Source organism: Falco cherrug, chromosome 13 (assembly GCF_023634085.1).
Source record: "Falco cherrug isolate bFalChe1 chromosome 13, bFalChe1.pri, whole genome shotgun sequence".
Taxonomy (NCBI): Eukaryota; Metazoa; Chordata; class Aves; order Falconiformes; family Falconidae; genus Falco; species Falco cherrug.
The window spans coordinates 29,851,079-29,865,250 of NC_073709.1; the positions used below are offsets into that span (position 1 = coordinate 29,851,079).

General features: G+C 56.9%; 1 protein-coding gene across 1 annotated transcript in view; it reads right to left on the bottom strand.

Moving 5' to 3' along the window:
- LOC129737291 (ribosome-binding protein 1-like) overlaps positions 1-14,172 on the bottom strand; it is a 33,438-nt gene that overhangs the window by 4,697 nt on the left and 14,569 nt on the right. The window contains 8 exon segments of the mRNA XM_055726005.1: positions 3,566-3,632; positions 8,791-8,837; positions 8,840-8,943; positions 9,734-9,852; positions 10,187-10,339; positions 10,523-10,645; positions 10,870-11,018; positions 11,567-11,971. Coding sequence (XP_055581980.1) covers positions 3,566-3,632; positions 8,791-8,837; positions 8,840-8,943; positions 9,734-9,852; positions 10,187-10,339; positions 10,523-10,645; positions 10,870-11,018; positions 11,567-11,971 — 1,167 coding nt within the window.

The window sequence follows — 14,172 nt, forward strand, 5'->3', positions numbered from 1 at the left end:
CGGCTGCGCTTTCTCGTGATCAACGCATCAAGCCCTCGGCTATCAGAAGTTCCCACCCCGCGCCTATACTGAAAACATTTTCAAATTTCCTCTTGAAGAGACTGCAGGTTGAGGAGGGAGGGAGGGGCTGCAAAGGGAGGAGGCAAAATTAAGGCTATAACTAAGGAGATCAGCACCTTTTCAAAACCTCGGTGCTCGCAGGGAGAGACCTCAGAGCCTTTCCCTTTCTAACAGCCGACAGCGGCAAACTCACTCCCAGCCGAATCCGCACCGGTGCAGCCAGGGGGACACAGTGCAAGGAAAGTGTCACCTGCAGCCCCCAGGGGGGTTGTTGAGGGATGTTTCAACCAGCAGCCCAGCTCTCCCTGCCCGCCTCTCCAAGCACCCCAGCCGAAGCAGCAGAGAGCTGGCAGGCGGGCACGCTGCCAACGCCAGCTGGAACCAGCCTCCCCCGGCAGGGCCACCTTCCTACCCCAGGGCACCGCTCGGGATCCCAGCTGATACTACAGGCATCGCTACCCCAGGTCCGCCCAGGCCGTTTTGATTTCAACGGCCTCAGCCGGCTCCATCCCAGCACAGCTGGTGCCAGCTCCCTCCCTCCTGACAACGCAGCATCACTTTGGGATGGTCCCCATCGGGCAGAGGGATTATTCCTAACCTGCAGGGTGAAAAGGGCTGCGTTTCCTCTTCCTGGCAGGAAATAGAAGCGAGGGTCCAGAGAACATGTACCCACGTCCTTCTGCTGGCTTTAGGGCCAGACCAATGCTCCCCGGAGCTGTTCCGGGGCGGAACTGAGCGCCCTGCATTCCTCACCTGGCAACCCCAATGTGCCGGTACCAACAGAGCTGCTGACCTCACAATGCCATCGCCAACAGAGCTGCTGACCTCACACTGCCACCACCAGTAGAACTCCTGACCTCCCAATGCCATCGCCAACAGAGCTGCTGACCTCACACTGCCACCACCAGTAGAACTCCTGACCTCGCGCTGCCACCGCATCCGACATAGATTAAAATCTGCCACTCCAGCTTAGGGCAAGGGCATCGCTGACTGATGGCAAACGCCCTCCAACCCCACCAGCTGCTCCCGCCACCTCCCAAAGCAGCTGGATGCTGGTTTGGGCTTTGGGTTTTGGTTGGGGTTCCTTTTGGGATACTAGTGAGAGATGAGAACTTTGCAAGTGAAATGCCCTGTGACGGAGCTCAGATGAGCCCTGGCTAAAACTCACCCGGTGTGACTGAATTTTAGAGGCAGTAGAACTGTGCTCAGGACAAGAGCAGGTTTTGCAATGTCTGTGACACCATAGCTGTGCCATGCAGAGCAGCACATCTGCACCACACAGGCTGGAAACCGTTAGATTCCTTCCAGAGCTGCTGCTGTGGCAGAGGACGTTCAGCCCCGTGTCTGTTGAAAGACACGATCTCAAACATACTGTGCAATGGTAGTAATTAGCAATGCGCTTGATTTAGAGGTGTGGTTGTGATTTCTCATTTGAAAAGGCACTGCGTCTCCACGTGGAGAAGCAAAGTTCTAGTCAGCCTGTCAGACACCGCTAACCAAGGAGTCAACACCTTGCTGCAGCATTCAGAAATGTCACGCCAAGCCGGCCTGGCTTGTAGCCAGAGAGCGCTGCCCCCCCCTCGCTTCCTCCTGCTGCACTGGGCCACAATCTTGCAGCCTGCAAGACAGACAGCATCGTTGTGCAGCAGTGCCAGCCTTCACAGGACAGCTGGCCAGTGGACTGGAACTACCCAGGGAGGCTGTGCTGCACATGCGGAAGTTAAAGAAAGAACTCCTGACAAAATGCAGCTTCTCTCCGCATCAGACAGGCTTGGGTTGGGCTCCCCGCCCTCCAAGAAAAGAATCCATTGTTGGTTCCTTGGAGCAGCAAAGCCTTTCTGGTCTCTACAGCCCAGATTCTCACTCTGATTCTTTCACCCACCTCTCCAGAGCCAGCGGGAGCAGAGTCAGCCATTGGAGCCTGCTTGCGTGTAGCCTCCTCACCCGCCGTATCCAGGGTAGCCCTAGAAAGGAGAGATCCGCTCCTGAGAGAGCCTGCGGTGACAAGGGGACGGTCTGAGCACGCATGTAGTGAAAACGTTCTCCCTGGTGTTTCTACATTGCTACTTGGCGTGTAGCCAGATGTCTCCTCTGACACCCGTCGGGGAAAACCATCCAAATGCCTAAGCTAAGGCAGGACTTACCTGCTTGGGTGACCCGATTGCCTCTTCTAATGTTACTACCAAGTGTGTTTGATTGATTACTAGCATGTTGGAATGCCGCATTATTGTGCGTTTTGCCTCTTTTTTTAGGCAGAAAGCATGAATGCCAAGCAAACGGGCCAGAGGACCTGACCGAGCTTGCATGGCTGAGAAGCCAGGAGGCTCCCTGGTCGTAGCTCTTGAAGCAAGTCCCGTGTAGATGTCATGGAGTGCCACAACTCTACAGGCATTCCATGTTTCAATAGATCAGTCATGTAAAGCAACCATTCTAGGCAAGGGTTTCCCTAACTGTAGGGAAGCTGTCTGGTAGAGTAGGTTTTGGAGATGTAGCTCGTATGTACAAATGACCCTCAATAAATCCCATCTAAGGATTTCTCTTGGTGTATTAATATTTGCATGGGTTGCCCGGCAGCCCAACACTGTCCCCGATGGATTAACACTAAAGGTCTCCCAAAATTGTTGGTCCAGTGCTGCAACGTGTCAGTGTATCACGGGATGAAAGGGCGGTGGGTGGGTGGGTGGGTGGGGTGAGAACAATCTGGTTCCTGCTCTTAATTTTCTAAACTGTAAAAAGCAAAATTCAGTCAGTCTTTTGGAGGCTACTGGTCAAATTGCCAAGCTCAGAACCCGTTTCCCCTGTAACCATTAAATACAAAAGTGAAAACCTCTAGTGAAAGTTAGGCTAAAACGACCTGTTGGCACAAAAACTGGGTTAAATTCTTCGTGCTTGCAGTTGCAGAGCAGTACTTATAAAGGCTAATTCTGAAGCGAAATAGCGATAAAATAGACACACTTTTCTGGAGAAATCGTCCTAATCCACTCTTGTAAACTCGCGGTGCAGGAAACAAGAGTTAAAGGTTCACTCGTTCTAGAGGGTCAGTGTTCTTGTTGTGAAGTGCCTTGAGTTCCCTTTCAGCCTGAGGGATTCTATAAAAACGGCTTTTTGTTGGCATAGTTGAATTTAGAACTACCTTCGTTTCTCTCATACGCACTTACTAGCGGGTCAGATGCTTCTGCGAGACAGAAGCGGCACTGTCCCCGCCGCTCCCGGCACAGCAGCAGGCTGCGCTGGCTCAGCCGCAGGGCCAGGGAAATGGTGGTCCATGACCTCACGCAGCATGTGCCCTCTCTGGCCACGCTGCGCGGTTCAAACCTTGAATTCAAAGGCAGGCGGTGACGGACTGCTCTGACCTGGCGCCCGTGCGGGTCACCGCGCTGGGAGCACAAGGGTTTCCGATGCAAAGAGATCCGCCAGAGCGAAGCTTTGTGACTTTTGAGAAAAGCAAAGCGGCCTGGTTTGTGCTGGGGCTTTTCGCCTGTGTTTCAGTCAGCTCTGAGCTCACCCAAAAGCGGCTCGTCGTCGTCCTCATCCAGGGCTCGTCCTTGCCGAGGTGTCTGCAGGACTGGTCTCTGTCCAAAGTGCAGGTTGAGAAGGAAATGTGGTGACACAGCGGGACTGGTGCTGCCTGACAAACCACGGGAACTCCCAGCCCCAGATCCACCTGATGACGCGCCTCCAGACTGCAGGCATCTTCCAAGAGACAGCCAGCCCAGGTGACGCCGTGGGGGACTTCTGCCTGGGATTTCCTCCCTCGGTTAGGAAAGGGAGCAGGAGAAACCCTGCAAAGGGGGAAGGATGTCAGACCTGGCAGGCAGGAGTGCAGTCTGCACAACGGGAAAGCCCTCGCTCGCATCAGGGACTCGCCTCCAAAGTGCCTTAGTCCCAGGGATCTTTTGAGGGATGAGAAGCCTGAGGTGGCACTTCAGGCCTTGGCTAGGTGCGCTCCCGCAGCTTAGTCTGGGCTAAGGGGCTTTGGGGCACTCGCAGGAAGTGCCCAGGTGTTGTACTGGCCTCTGGAATACTCCTGCGTGCCACGGCTGGCAGTAGCTGGCAACCTTCAGAGCTATAATGCTTCAGGCTTGTCCCCGCCATGGAGTCAGTGGGCCCAATTTTATTATCTCCCAAGGCTGTTTATCCTGCTGCCGCTGGAGACTCTGTGGCAAGCAAAATGTTTCTTCCTGTGGCTGTTGAAATCCTTTCCGTTACGGTTTCTCCCAGGTCACCCAGACCTTTTGAAAAGGCAAGGCGAGCAGGGAGAGAGAACATGAGGAACGCTTGCTGTAGCCTGGCCACTTGCTGAGGAGGAAACGGCTTCCCGGCAGGACTACACGAAGAAGAAAAAGGCGAAGGGGTTCAGGTGACGGACCCAGCTCAGAGCCACGCCAGCTCAGCAGGACTGCAGCCCAGGTAGGGCAGCTTGGCTGCAGCAAGAGCACAGCGGGTAGAAACCCTTTCAAGTCCACGTGCGGGCAAGGGTTTCCCAACAGCCATTTTTGTCCATGACCCTGGGGAGAGGATTGGGATGGGAGATGGAGACTGGTAATTGAGGCCTGAGCGTGAGCAGCAGGTGCTGCAAACACAATTTAGCGGCTCCAGCAAAGGTGACCTTGGGTGTCTAAGCTGTGGCTTGATAAGCCCGTCACATAGCCAGGCTGAAAGGTAACTCCCGCCGTGGCCGGAATCGGGCAGAAGGATCCAGCATTCCCATCCAAAATCCCCCCGGCTGGGCAGCTGCTTCATCTTTACCAATTAGGTGCCTGCCTGCGGATCCCAGCAGCCCATCTACCTGCGGATCCCAGCAGCCGATCGGCCTGCCCTGAGTCACAGGCTGACAGGTGCCCAGCCGACAGCGCGAGTGCCCCCAGCAAAGCAGGCATGTTGCAAAACGCCACGGGCTCCCAGGAGAGCAGGGGCTGGCCAGTGCTCAGCCCTGTGCTGGTGGGCAAGGCTTGGCTTTCCCTACCCCCTCAGGGTGGACTTCCCCTTCCACCAAGGTGCCGCGGGAAGAAAAAAATCCCAGCAGTACCACTTCAGGTGTGGAAAATTAAGCTCAACCTCTTTCCCCAAAGAGATGGGAGGTTTTTCAGCTTTGCTTAGCAAGAATCTGCCCATCTTTCCTCCTAAAAGAGCCAGCTCGGCGACGTGTCCTGGAAGGGCATCAATGTCCCCCCATGCTGGGGACACCAAATCTGCTCTCACACAGTTTCTGGAGCATCATCAGAGCCCTTAGTGTGCTTGGGACACCGGCTGCCCTCCTTGCATTGGCTGGTTTGGGGGCTTTGTTGCTGCTTCTGTGTTAACGCCTGGGTACCATCTGCCCTGTTTTGCACAAGAGCTCACAATCAAGGGAATCGCTGCTGCAAAAGCAAAAAAGAAAAAGCTGAAAAGCGGAAAGATCACATCACTTTGCTGCACCTGCTGCTGGGGGGCTCTCGCTACCGGGGGCTCTCCGAGGGTGATGGCCACCCCGCTACGCTCAACAGCTTGCTCCAGCCCAGTTTGCAACCCTGGTAAACTTCAGGCATTCCCTCGCTTTTTGAGGATCTCCAAAGGCAAAAGGTATCAGGCCAGGCATGCTGCAGACATGACAGTGCTGTCACTGGCCGTCCTTGGTTCATGAGGTCCTTCCCATGCGCCGCAAAGCCCAGGTAGAGAAACTGAAGGCTAATGGTGGCTGCGGGGAAAAGCTCTGCTCACCGGGTTTGTCCCTCCGGTGCGGGGAGATGGACCTGCCAGAGCCCGGGGTACTTGTCGGGTATGCAGCCTATGCACGTACAACAGGGCTGGGGGTTGCAGCGGCAGCAAGGCTTGTAGTGAGTGCGTGGGGTCTCAGCTGCCGCGCAAGGGGCTGGGGCCACCACCTCCCGGGGACACACAGCCCTCTGGCCAGGTGCGGCGCTCCATCACCTCCCATCCTGAGAGGCACTGCAGGCAGTGATGGAGGGGTGTCACCGAGCCACCCACCGGATCTGGGGAGGCGGGGGTGGTCCTTCTCGCGGCTCAGCGTGACCCCCCAAAGGTGCTCAGCCCATTTCTGCAATGAGCATTGACGAGCTCAGCACTGATGGGTGCCCCGGCTTCTGGGGGCGGCAGCCCTTGCTCAGTCAGCGAAGCCCCAGCTAGCTCGGTGCCTCTGGACAAGGGTGGGAGGCAGGTCTGGGGGGCAGTGGGGGGCTGCGTGGGGGCTCTCAGCTTGCCATTCCCTCAGCCTGAATTCAGCAGGACCCCATCTTCTTGCCTGATCAAAGACCCCACAGCCCAAGTGTGACTTGCACATCCCTTCTCCATCATGACCCAGAAAGCTGCAGTGCTGGGGGGACAGGACACGTGTCTACCCAGTCCTGCCTGCGTGGAGTCTCTGCTGTGTCTGATATAGAGGCTGAGCACACGCTGACTTCTCTGGGAGCAAAACGGAGGCACGTCTGGCTTTCATCCCCGTCCTGGCCTTGGTTCTTCACACACCCAGCAGGTACCAAGTACTTTGGGGGCCTTTTCCCCCCACCAGCTCCTCAAATGCCGCTGATGTCAGCGCTGCGCTCAGCAGCTTTATTGTGAGGAGACAGGCACCGAGTTGTGACATGGTCTCTGCCATTCCCTAAGAAACCAACTTGAAATTAAAAAAAAAGGAAAAATTAAAAAAAAAAAAAAAGCCACAAGAAGGGGAGAGAGAAGGCTGGAGAGCCCGGCAGTGCCCAAGGACCACCACCACGCAGCACCCGCAGGGTCAGAATTACAGGGGTGCGCTGAGGCTTAAGCGAGCAGGAGCAGCCTGCGCCGGGCTGGCATGGCTGTGCTGCTGTGACCTGTCCCCACGCTCATGCTGCTCTGCCCTGTCCCCACGATCAGCCTGACCCCATGGCAGGGGACCTCGGGGTGCACCGCCAGCGTGAAAACACACGTAGCTGGAAGGGAAGGGTTCTCTCCTTTGCGTGTCTTGGAGGAAAAACAGAAGGTATGGCTGTTTGCAGCACAGCGAGCAAGGCGGGGAATAAAGGATCTGCTCCCGGCCACAGCAGGGTCCTTCTTCAGTGACCCCAAACACCTGGCTGGCTTGCAAACTTAATAAAAAATGATCAAATATTAACCGGGCAAATGAAGCAAGGATAAGCTCTTTTCACTACGTCATTGTAATTGCACCAACACCCAGAAATAGACAAAAGCCACCCATCAAAGAGAGGCTTCCTTCCATGGTGGCTCTCACTTTCACACTTCTTTCACTCCAACCAAGAAACAAAAGGAACTATAAAGAAAAAATAGAAAAAAGAAAAAGGAAAAAAATAATTGCAGCAGTTGATGTACAAGCACAGTCTTCCCTTTTCACACATGCGTGGGTTCTGCCTGCCCCGACGTGGCCGGAGCGGCTCCCTGGGCAGCAAACGGTTGGTTGTACAAAACAGTATGAAGATTTTGTTACAAACATATGCCTGCAGTGTTTACTGGTTGGGGTTTTTGTATTATTATTTTTCAGTAAGAAATATATTATAGATTATATAATAATAACAGTGTTTTTAAAACTAGTTGTAAACCTAGGTTTTAGGTCACTAATGGCTTGTAACATTTTTCTACAGTACATTCAGCATATATTTTTATTTTTATTTTTAGGAATGGTAAGGTCTAGGTCACAGACTGGTGAGACGGAAGTCCTTTCTAACTTTCCTCTTCCCCCTGGAGAAGGAAAACAGAGGTGGGTTACTCAGCTGGGTCTCAACCTTATCCTCGTGGCAGCTCAAGCATCAAAGCGTTTCACAGGTGGGCCAGGTCCTGCCTTTTGAGCAGGGAGAACCATGACCACCATCTCCTATGCTCCCCGAGCTTCCCAAAAGCCACCCAGATGGTTTCTGGCAGCAAGTGCCACCTTGTCTCTGGTTTTCAACCACTGCCTGACACGCGCTTCCCCCTGCCTCCGCCAGCACCAAGGGGAGGGATGGCTGTGGCCACCACAAGGACCATTTCCTGAAGCTGTTCTTTCAACTTCTTCACTGTTTCACTCCATTTGGCCAGATGATCCTGGGTAACCTTCAGTACTCCTGGAGTTTGGTTGTTTCCTGGTCCAGGTCGCTTGTTATTTTTTTTACCAGTTCTTCCGACATGGGAGTCAAAAGAAGGCATCTGCCTGAGCTTCCCTTGGCCCTCTGGTGACCTTCCCCCCTCCAGAACATCTCGGGTCACCTCAGGTCTGCACTGAGCCGCCGCGGTGGCCACAAGCCAGCGATGCGCCACTGCTCCAGCGGCGTGCTCAGAGGCCCTACCTGGGAGGTGTCCTTTAAACACCCCTAAACCCCCAAATCCAGGCACCCCCCGGTGACAACAAACAAGCCACAAGCTCTACCTCGTGCACCAAGGGCTTCAGAGTCGAGAGGGAGCACCCACGTCCTCGTGAGCACCCGCTGGCAGGGGCCACTGGGTTTCCTCTCTCACCTGAGGCTACCACTCATCAGGGTGCAGCATCTAGGCTTCCCCCCACCCTCACAGCCGGCTGGTGAGCTTCACAGGTGAGCGAGAACGGCTCCCACCAGGGCAGCGTGCCCCCTGGGCTTTGCCGGCGATGCGCAATAGAGCTCCTGGCATGTGACAAACTGACAGGGGGTCCGCCAGGCAGCTCCCTTTCCAAATGCGGACGCTCATCTCCCCCCGAGCTCTCCCCATGGCCAGCCCCATGGATCCCACACAATTCAGCCACGCGCCCCGTCTCTCTGAGGGGAGCAGGTTTGCAGGCGCTTGCCTGACCTGCAGCTGCTCCATCTGCATCTGCAAGGCTGACGCTTTGAGCTCAGGCTCTTCCTCTGCTGCTCCTTTCGCTGCAGCACCTTTGACTGTTCAGACAGCTCGTTCATCAGCTTGGCGTACTCCTCCCGCAACCTGGCCAGCTCAGGGTTATACCTGCACCAAGAGAAGCAGCGTTATTCCAGCCCGCAGGCCAGTCAAGCATCCCTGGCGTTACCCAGGGGGAACACATCCCCCTGTGGGCCTGGTAACAGGGCTTGAAACATCTCAGCGGTGGCGTTCGCCTGTTTCTGGGACACGCCTGGTCCTTCAGGGACGGGGTGCAGAGAGCTGACACATCACTTTTCAAAAGCTGCGTTTCCATCACAGGAGGCATTCCTTTCTCCTGAAGGAGAAGTCGCAAGGATCTGTGTTCCCAGACACAGCAGAAAGCACTCTAGGCAGCTGGAGTCTGCTCTGTAATTAGCTGGGCGCTGTTAATCACCAGCCATTTCAGACCTTCTATAGAAAGGAGCGTGAAATTCTTCTCCCTAGCTCCTGTTTGTTCTGTATGCACCAGGCAGGTCTCGGTTCTCTGCAGCACCGCTCCCATCAAGGAGCCAGCTACGTTTCTTCTGAAGTTGGTGAGCACAAGCTCCCCGAATTGGGGATCAATGCTGCAGCGCCTTCTGGTCCCCTCTGCCCCCCTCCGCTGGCATCAGCACAGGTGACCCCAAAGCAGAGAGGGTTTCCCCTGCCCTTCCACTTGGGAAAAACATCCTTGTTTCCCCTGCCAGGCCCCCAAAAGCCATTTGGCAATCTCTTCCTCACTCCCTCCTCTACCTCCAGCTAGCTGGGGTGCCTGTAGAAGCACCCTCCAGAAAGCGGGTGGCCAAGCCTGATGGACAGCCACCCCCAGGGCTTGCCAGAGGGCGGCCCCAGGCTCTGCCCCCCGCCCCAGTCTTACTTGCTCTCCAGCCAGCTGCTGGTCTGGTAGAGGGCATCCCTCAGCATGGAGTTCTCCTGCTGCAGGCGAGCCAGCTGCGTGTTGGGGCCGTTCTCCAGCTGCTCCTGCAGGGTCCGGATCTAGGGAGAGCCCAACAGGGGTTAATGCTGCCACTGCCGGTCCCTCTGCTCCCTCCTGAGAAGCCCACCCCATGAGCAAGAGGGACTGGCAAGGAAGCCACAGCGAGGTGTCTGCTGATGCTGAGAGCCCCGGGGCTGCCGCATCCCATGAGGATGCTCCCACCTCCCTCTTCTAGCTTGAGCACCACGGGGCAGGAGCACTGCGGGGCACTCGCCCCTCCCTGAGGCTCTGGTCCCGTCGTCCACCTCGGTCTTCTCCAAAAGACCAGCACCTGCCACCGAAGGCCAGCCGGCAGCCAGCGGAGGAAGCTGCAGAGCACCGCGTGGGGCTCACCTTGTCCTGGAGCTGCTGCGTTTTCTGGGCATGGTCCTGGTTGATGGCCTGCATGCGTGCCTGCCTCAGCTCCAACTCCTGTTCGCAGGCCAGCAGCTGCACCTTCAGCTTGCCCTCCAGAGCCGTCACCTTAGCCCGCTCGGCCACCAGCTCCTTCGAGGAGAGAAGCCACCCGGTCAGTCCTGAGCGTAGGAATTTCCCTGCTCTAAGGGGACTTGAAACAAGTGGCCTCCTAGCTCAGAAGGCTTTAAAAAGTGTAACCCTTTCGGAGGTGCCCCCATGCCGTGAGGGGCAGGGCCCGTGCCAGGGGTGCCGGGAGGGCTGCGCGGCACTTACCTTGCTCAGCTCCCGCCTCTTGTTTCTGGCAGCGGCTGCAGCCTCCTGCTCAGTGGCGAGCTGCTTCTCCTTCTCCTCCAGCTGGCGTTCCAGGACAGCGACCAGGTAACCCGTCTGCATGGCCTGCCGGCACAGGGTGGCACATCAGCGGGGACCGCCACCGACCGATCCAACCCCTCCCCCCCACACGCACAGGATCATGCCCTCTGCCCCAGGGAAAATTCAGCTCCCGTCTCTAAGGCTGACCCTCGGGGGACAGCCTGCCCGAAAACGGGCTGCCTTCACCCCTCCGCACCCCCCGAGGCTCGGCCCGGCCCTGGCGGCCACGGCGGTGCTGGCAGCCCTACCGTGTGCCAGGTGTCCTGGACGATGCCCGCTTTCTCCCTCAGGATCTCGATGAGCCGCTGGGCCTCCCCCTCGCTGAACGCCGTGCTGCTGACCGTGGACACAAGCGTCTTGTAGGGCAGGTAGAGGGGCCCATCCGAGTCCGCAGGTGCTGGGGAGGAGAGAGGAGGGGTTGGGAGCGCTCGAGCCAACGGCAGGGCTGAGTAGCATCACCTCAGTTGACTTCAACCCCGTAAGTGCCATTTCACGCCAGCAACCGCCCAGATGTCCACAGCCAAGTTTGATACCTCTCTAACCGAAAGCAATGTGACGAGCGCTGGGGACGGCGCTCACCACAGACAAGCGTTCCCTGAGCCAGCTGCCACCTCTGCCTGGCTCTGCTCCTGCTCCTGCCGCCCTGCCACCGCCCTCCATCACACTGAGCGTTTCCAGCCGGAGCTGGGCACGCTTTGCTAATGCCAGGGAGCAGAGACATGGTGGGCATCAGAAGCAGGACTCCATCGTGACACAGCCTCCCTAGGGGACATCGCTCCACGCAGCGGTGCCGGTGGCGCAGAGCAGCAAGGTCGTCTCCTGCCTTTCACTAGGCAGGTTCGTTCCAGCTCTTTCTTTGCTAAGGGAACGAGATGACTCCAGCCCTTCTCCTATCCCTCTGCTGGCTTACTCAACGGGGATATACGCAGAGGAACTTGGTCTTACCTGGCTCGCTCTTGTTGGATGCAGCTGCCTTCATGACAGGTCCATTAGGCTTCTGCTCCTCGTGGGTTGGAAGAACATTTGGTTTCTTGATAGTGACGGAGCTGAGAGTTGGAGCACTTTGGTGCTGCTCTGGGATCTTTCCATTTGGTTTCTCTTCCGTTTTCTTTCCCATTCCTTTTTTCCCAACAGCTTTCTTTTTCTTCTTTGCCTCTTTTTTCTGCTGCTTGGTCTTCTTAATGTATTTGCCTTGCTTGGCCAAGGCTTCCTCAAAAGGAAGGAGGACCTTCTTCATGAAGGAGAACAGCAGGAAGATCCCAATGGCCAATACCACCATCAGACCTCCAAAGACTACAACATCCAGCATCTGAGGGTCATAGACATCCATTGTGCCGTACTCTTCTGTGCCTGCAAGACACCAGGACAACAGTTAGTGGGTACAACAAAGAGGTGCAACGGCCTCTCTGGGAGCAGGGAGTCTCCAATGTCCATCTGTGTTTTCAAATGGCACCACGCTCCAAAAAAGTGCTCAGGATTCACACACCCCTGGGTGAGGGCAACCTGTCGACACCCCCCACCCCCACCCCCACCCCCAGGTTTGTGCTCCTGCGCAGCGCAGCCAGCGCACGGTGCTCCAGCTGCACTGCAGGGACCACCTGTGCTGGCTGCAGCAATCTCCAGAAGAACCAAAGGGGGGGAAGAAAAAAACAGGGGTGCAACCAGAGAGAGCCATGAGCACAGTGCCCATGACATGTCCAATGGGACGCTTTTGCATGACCCTGGGCGATACCTGCAGCCCTGCGGCAGTAAGAGAGCCCGTTTTCAGACTGCCTGTGGTGCAGTTTGGCCAAGACCTGGTCTCTCCCTGGGGCACCTGGCCTTTTCTCTGCACCCAGGCGCAGGTGGAAGTGCATCCAGGGTCTCAGCTTTGGAATAAAACACCCCCCTGGCAGGGGAAAGCATGCACGGGAGAGCTTTCCCCAGCTTTGCAACAGCCCTGGCCACCTCCCTTTGCCACCCGCGCCCTGCGGCACTGCTGGCCTCTGCCCAGCCTGGCAGGGAGGATGCGCGGTGACCGCATCCCACTGGGTAGCTGCTCCCAGCGGCCAGTGATGAGAACCAGCCCAGCAATGATGCTACAGACAGCACACAGAGAACCAAGATGCTACCACCTCCTTGAGATGCAAACACCAAGAAAAGGCCTAAGTTCAAGCCAAAGAAAAGCAGAGCATGGCCATTAACCGTCTCATCTCCCCGGCAGATGCCCGCAGGAAGAAACGAGACTTGCAAAGGGAGTGCTGGATGTGGCACTTCTCTTTCCACCTCTGCCATTAACTGGCGGGCAAACCGGGCACAGGGTCCTTTCCCACCCTCCTCTCCACGCTCAGGTTCTTCACCCATGACACACGGAGCAGCAACGGAGACCGTACTGCCTGGTCTGAGACCTGGCAGGCGGGGTGCAGCCCCACGCGGAGGAAGATGCTGCTGCCTCCACTCTTCTTAACCGCTAACCGAAGCCCGTCCCGAGTCTGGAAGCCAGTCTCTTCCGCGCTGTCCCACTCGCGCGTTTCCCCCGTGGGGGCATCACCTCCACGTGGCTCACAACCCCCCAGATGCTGCAGTCAGGCAGTTCATCTGCGCAGGGGCACTTCCCAGGAGGTGCCCGGCTGCGCTTTCTCGTGATCAACGCATCAAGCCCTCGGCTATCAGAAGTTCCCACCCCGCGCCTATACTGAAAACATTTTCAAATTTCCTCTTGAAGAGACTGCAGGTTGAGGAGGGAGGGAGGGGCTGCAAAGGGAGGAGGCAAAATTAAGGCTATAACTAAGGAGATCAGCACCTTTTCAAAACCTCGGTGCTCGCAGGGAGAGACCTCAGAGCCTTTCCCTTTCTAACAGCCGACAGCGGCAAACTCACTCCCAGCCGAATCCGCACCGGTGCAGCCAGGGGGACACAGTGCAAGGAAAGTGTCACCTGCAGCCCCCAGGGGGGTTGTTGAGGGATGTTTCAACCAGCAGCCCAGCTCTCCCTGCCCGCCTCTCCAAGCACCCCAGCCGAAGCAGCAGAGAGCTGGCAGGCGGGCACGCTGCCAACGCCAGCTGGAACCAGCCTCCCCCGGCAGGGCCACCTTCCTACCCCAGGGCACCGCTCGGGATCCCAGCTGATACTACAGGCATCGCTACCCCAGGTCCGCCCAGGCCGTTTTGATTTCAACGGCCTCAGCCGGCTCCATCCCAGCACAGCTGGTGCCAGCTCCCTCCCTCCTGACAACGCAGCATCACTTTGGGATGGTCCCCATCGGGCAGAGGGATTATTCCTAACCTGCAGGGTGAAAAGGGCTGCGTTTCCTCTTCCTGGCAGGAAATAGAAGCGAGGGTCCAGAGAACATGTACCCACGTCCTTCTGCTGGCTTTAGGGCCAGACCAATGCTCCCCGGAGCTGTTCCGGGGCGGAACTGAGCGCCCTGCATTCCTCACCTGGCAACCCCAATGTGCCGGTACCAACAGAGCTGCTGACCTCACAATGCCATCGCCAACAGAGCTGCTGACCTCACACTGCCACCACCAGTAGAACTCCTGACCTCCCAATGCCATCGCCAACAGAGCTGC